The 6,000-nt window shown below is 41.1% G+C and overlaps 1 protein-coding gene across 3 annotated transcripts in view; it reads right to left on the bottom strand.

The window, feature by feature from the left end:
- Window positions 1-310: 310 nt before the first annotated feature.
- LOC126194969 (serine/threonine-protein phosphatase CPPED1-like) overlaps window positions 311-6,000 on the bottom strand; it is a 94,460-nt gene continuing 88,770 nt past the window's right edge. For all 3 annotated transcript variants that reach the window (XM_049933362.1, XM_049933363.1, XM_049933364.1), the window contains exon 6: window positions 311-1,176. In XM_049933362.1, the coding sequence (XP_049789319.1) occupies window positions 977-1,176 (200 nt within the window). In that variant the 3' untranslated portion in view covers window positions 311-976. The remainder of the gene's footprint in view (window positions 1,177-6,000) is intronic.

Here is a 6,000-nt window from a genome sequence, read left to right as displayed (position 1 = left end):
CTGTTTCTAAATCTTCTAAACAAACAAGAAGCTCATCTACTTTGTTTTTTAATCCCCTGATATTCTGATGCAATATACGAACATTATTTTTCATTGTGCTTTTATGAGAATGTTGTAATACTTTAACATCTTTAGTACCTGCCTGTCTGACCTCTCGTTAAGCTTAATTTCAGTCAATGCTTTTGCTATCATTCCAGCCCATTTACTGTACCCTTCCCTACACCTTAGAATCACACAGTGAAAGATAAGAAAGAATAATGCTGTATGAATATGTAGTGTGTAAGTTAACTAGTAACTTGCAAAGCATAAATTAACAAATAAAATAGTACTTTTTATTTTTTGCCTACAGGATCTGCATGTAATGGCATTATAATGCATGATAAAACACAGGGTTTCATGGTCAGTGATTACTTCCCTTGTAAAATGCATTTACATCACTTCCCATTGCAACACATACTTTAATTCATAAAAATAAAATGTAAGATATAATTTGCTTGAAGATCCAGATCATAAGCGTAAAGGGTGAAAGTAAGGTATTTTGCTGATCAATAACACTGTGGTGTTCTCTAGCGAAGCTTTACATGAATGAAATGATATCACATAAAACTAAGAGTACCTTGATAACAGTTTGTATGAACTTATTAAGAAGCTAAAAGTTGTGCATAGAATAGTAAACCACAGAATGTTTACATTAACATTATGTTTAAACTTTGCCTTTTTAGTAAAAAATTTAACTTTTTCTCTAATGAATATGTTTTACTTTTCCCCCCTTATAATCTTTACTTTTTTTTTATAGTGACATACAAGGATTACATTTGTCAACATCAAAGTAAATTCACCTTATTGAAAGAAAGAAAGACGCAAATGTTCCAACATATACTGACAAAGCCTTTGGAGAAAGGTTGCCACAAAATGCACTGCAATGTGTGTCTCATCCAAACTCTTCACACAGCTTATCATTAAGACTGACACTGTGCTACACTGTGACTTCTTTTGGAACATTATCAAGATCAAAATAAGTATGGGTGATAGTATCATTTTTGACATTAACAACTCTGAATCCAGGTAAATCAGTACCCAGTTGTCCTCCCATTGCAGAAGTTACAATTATTTCCATATCCTTGTAGAACCCTCCAGCATTGCGATGTAAATGGCCACAGAACACCTTCTTTACACCTGTAAAATTCAGATTCCAGTTTTTAGATGTTAAAAGCTCACGGTGAAGAATGTATAACTATAAGAAAGATACAGCACCATTTTAAACATTAGCATTCTATGTTAGAATCACCAATTTTGTAATATGCGAGGATAATACCAAAGTAAGAACTATTTTTTTTATAATTTAAAGGAATTGTTTTCCATAATATTTTATTTATGTCATTTTAAAAGCTGGACATTTATCTATCTCTCCATATAATCGCCATTTTGCTTGGCGCATTTTTGTAGACACTATGATTGTTTTTGTATTGCCATGTCATACCAGCTCACTATCATATCCTTGAGAAAGCACTAAACCTAATCTTTCACCTCATCATTAGAGTTGAATCGCATTCTGGCCAACTGTTCTTTCAACATATGGTAGTCAATGGGTGCCAGGTCCACACTTGGGTGCTTGTTTATGTTCTTCTAAAACTTTTGCTGGAGAGTGACAGTTTGATGGATGATATGCAGGCGAGTGCTGCCATGGAGAATGATTACACCCATGCTCAACTTTTCCTTCTCTGTTTCTGAAGTAGGCACACCTCAGGCACATATGATCGTTATCTCAGGCCAGCTAAAGTGGCCAGATATAGCGGTCATGTGTGTGAGGTGTGCCTACTTGTGTGTGTGTGTGTGTGTGTGTGTGTTTTCCTTTCTTTTCTAAAGAAGGCTTTGGCCGAAAACTAAGTGTGTAACAGTCTTTTTGTTATGCCTGTCTGCAGCTCAGAGTGTCATCTTCACAATGAATAGCTATCTATTCTTTTTATAATTGTTGATATTTATTTATGATTTCTAGTTTATGCAGACAGTCTAGTGATCTTTTCAAACAACAGAGAAGAGGCAATTAACCGCCTTAAAAAAACTCCATGAAATAGCAGCTAAAAGGGGACTGAAAATCCCTTATGAAAAAATTCAATACATGGAAGATTTTCCTCGGTACCTACATGGACAAACCATGTTTACATAGAATGAAATTTTCACTCTACAGCAGAGTGTGCGCTGATATGAAACTTCCTGGCAGATTAAAACTGTGTGCTGGACCGAGACTCGAACTCGGGACCTTTGCCTTTCGCGGGCAAGTGCTCTACCAACTGAGCTACCCAAGCACGACTCACACCCCATCCTCACAGCTTCACTTCTGCCAGTACCTCGTCTCCTACCTTCCAAACTTTACAGAAGCTCTCCTGCGAACCTTGCAGAACTAGCACTCCTGAAAGAAAGGATATTGCGGAGACATGACTTAGCCACAGCCAGGCATTGGCATTTGTCTATGTTAAGGGTCAGTTGCCACTCCCTGCACCAAGTGCCTATCCGCTGCAGATCTTCCTCCATTTTGCTGCAATTTCCTAATGCTGCAACTTCTGCAGCATCCGTGAAAAGCCGCATGGAACTTCCAACACTATCTACTAGGTCTTTTATATATATTGTGAAAAGCAATGGTCCCATAACACTCCCCTGTGGTACACTAGAGGTTACTTTAACGTCTGTAGACGTCTCTCCATTGAGAAAACATGCTGTGTTCTGTTTGCTAAAAACTCTTCAATCCAGCCACACAACTGGTCTGATATTCCGTAGGCTCTTACTTTGTTTATCAGGCGACAGTGCGGAACTGTATCTAACGCCTTCCGGAAGTCAAGGAAAATGGCATCTACCTGGGAGCCTGTATCTAATATTTTCTGGGTCTCATGAACAAATAAAGCGAGTTGGGTTTCGCATGATCGCTGTTTCCGGAATCCATGTTGATTCCTACAGAGTAGATTCTGGGTTTCCAGAAATGACATGATACGTGAGCAAAAAACATATTCTAAAATTCTACAACAGATCGATGTCAGAGATATAGGCCTATAGTTTTGCGCATCTGCTCGACGACCCTTCTTGAAAACTGGGACTACCTGTGCTCTTTTCCAGTCATTTGGAACCTTCCGTTCCTCTAGAGACTTGCGGTACACGGCTGTTAGAATGGGGGCAAGTTCTTTCGCATACTCTGTGTAGAATCGAATTGGTATCCCGTCAGGTCCAGTGGACTTTCCTCTGTTGAGTGATTTCAGTTGCTTCTCTATTCCTTGGACACTTATTTTGATGTCAGCCATTTTTTCGTTCGTGCGAAGATTTAGAGAAGGAACTGCAGTGCAGTCTTCCTCTGTGAAACAGCTTTGGAAAAAGGTGTTTAGTATTTCAACTTTACGCGTGTCATCCTCTGTTTCAATGCCATTATCATCCCAGAGTGTCTGGACATGCTGTTTCGATCCACTTACTGATTAAACATAAGACCAGAACTTCCTAGGATTTCCTGTCAAGTTGGTACATAGAATTATACTTTTGAATTCACTGAACGCTTCATGCATAGCCCTCCTTACACTAACTTTGACATCGTTTTGCTTCTGTTTGTCCGTGAGGTTTTGGCTGCGTTCAAACTTGCAGTGAAGCTCTCTTTGCTTTCGCAGTAGTTTCCTAACTTTGTTGTTGAACCACAGTGGGTTTTCCCCATCCCTCACAGTTTGATCTGTTAGGCAGTCTGAAATCTGCCTCTTATTACTCTTGCTAAACAGATAAACCTTCCTCCCTTTTTTTATATTCCTATTTACTTCCATATTCAGGGATGCTGCAACAGCCTTATGATCACTGATTCCCTGTTCTGTGCTTCCAGAGTCAAAAAGTTTGGGTCTGTTTGTTATCAGTAGGTCCAAGATGTATCTGCACGAGTCAGTTCTCTGTTTAATTGCTCGAGTTAATTTTTGGATAGTGCACGCAGTATGTCACTCGATGCTCTGTCCCTACCACCCGTCCTAAACATCTGAGTGTCCCAGTCTATATCTGGTAAATTCAAATCTCCACCTAAGACTATAACATGCTGAGGAAATTTATGTGAAATGTATTCCAGATTTTCTCTCGGTTGTTCTGCCACTAATGCTGCTGAGTCGGGAGGTCGGTAAAAGGAGCCAATTATTAACCTAGCTCAGTTGGTGAGTATAACCTCCACCCATAATAATTCACAGGAACTATCCACTTCTATTCCACTACAGGATAAACTACTACTAACAGCGACAAACATGCCCCCACCGTTTGCATGCAATCTATCCTTTCTAAACACCGCCTGTGCCTTTGTAAAAATTTCGGCTTCAGCCAGCTTTCCGTACCTATAACGATTTCAGCTTCGATGCTTTCTATCAGTGCTTGAAGTTCTGGTACTTTATCAACGAAGCTTCGACAGTTTACAATTACAATACCGATTGCTGCTTGGTCCCTGCATGTCCTGACTTTGCCCCGCACCCTTTGAGGCAGTTGCCCTTTCTGTACTTGCCCGAGGCCATCTAACCTAAAAAACCGCCCAGTCCACACCACACAACCCCTGCTACCCAGGTAGCCACCTACTGTGTCTAGTGGACTCCTGACCTATCCAGCAGCCCCTAAGGGGCCCCATTACATGCCTGTTGTTGGAGCACCCAACTACCAGTAAACAAGCCCACCCTCTGCAACCACCCGGGTCTTGCAGACTGAGGAGCAACCTCTGGAACAGGCCCCTGGAAATGTCTTAAAATTTAAAACCTGGTTCCTGAATCTCTGTCTTACCATTATATAATCTATCTGAAACTTTCCAGCGTCTCCAGGCCTCTTCCATGTATACAACCTTCTTTCATGATTCTTGAACCACGTATTAGTTATGATTAAGTTATTCTCTGTGCAAAATTCTACGAGGCACCTTCCTCTTTCATTCCTTACCCCCATCCCATATTCACCTACTATGTTTCCTTCTTTTCCTTTTCCTACTATCAAATTCCAGTCCCCCATGACTATTAAATTTTCATTTCCCTTCACCATCTGAATAATTTCTTTTATCTCATCATACATTTCTTCAATCTCTTTGTCATATGCTGAGCTAGACGGCATATAAACTTGTACTGCTGTGGTAGACGTAGGCTTTGTGTCTATCTTGGCTACAATAATGCGCTCACTATGCTGTTCATAGTAGCTTACCCATTATTAAACCTATTCCTGCATTAACCCTATTTGATTTTGTGTTTATAACCCTGTATTCACCTGACCAGAAGTCTTGGTCCTCCTGCCATCGAACTTCACTAATTCCCATTATATCTAACTTTAAGCTATCCTTTTCCCTTTTTAAATTTTCTAACCTACCTGCCCGATTAAGGGATCTGACATTCCATGCTCTGATCTGTAGAATGCCAGTTTTCTTTCTCCCGATAACGATGTCTTCTTGAGTAGTCCCCGCCTGGTGATCCGAATGGGGGACTATTTTACCTCCGGAATATTTTACCCAAGAGGACGCCATCATCATTTAATCATACAGTAAAGCTGCATGTCCTTGAGAAAATTTACAGCTGTAGTTTCCCCTTGCTTTCAGCCGTTCGCAGTACCAGCACAGCAAGGCCGTTTTGGTTAATGTTACAAGGCCAGATCACTCAATCATCCAGACTGTTGCCCCTGCAACTACTGAAAAGGCTGCTGCCCCTCTTCAGGAACCACATGTTTGTCTGGCCTCTCAACAGATACCCCTCCGTTGTGGTTGCACCTACGGTATGGCCATCTGTATCGCTGAGGCACGCAAGCCTCCCCACCAACGGCAAGGTCCATGGTTCATGGGGGGACTTTTATCAATACATACACTCCTGGAAATGGAAAAAAGAACACATTGACACCGGTGTGTCAGACCCACCATACTTGCTCCGGACACTGCGAGAGGGCTGTACAAGCAATGATCACACGGACGGCACAGCGGACACACCAGGAACCGCGGTGTTGGCCGTCGAATGGCGCTAGCTGCGCAGCATTTGTGCACCG

The sequence above is a fragment of the Schistocerca nitens genome, chromosome 7, assembly GCF_023898315.1.
Source record: "Schistocerca nitens isolate TAMUIC-IGC-003100 chromosome 7, iqSchNite1.1, whole genome shotgun sequence".
Taxonomy (NCBI): domain Eukaryota; kingdom Metazoa; phylum Arthropoda; class Insecta; order Orthoptera; family Acrididae; genus Schistocerca; species Schistocerca nitens.
The sequence above is the reverse complement of the archived record's forward strand: the minus strand, read 5'-3'. Positions and strand labels throughout refer to the sequence as shown.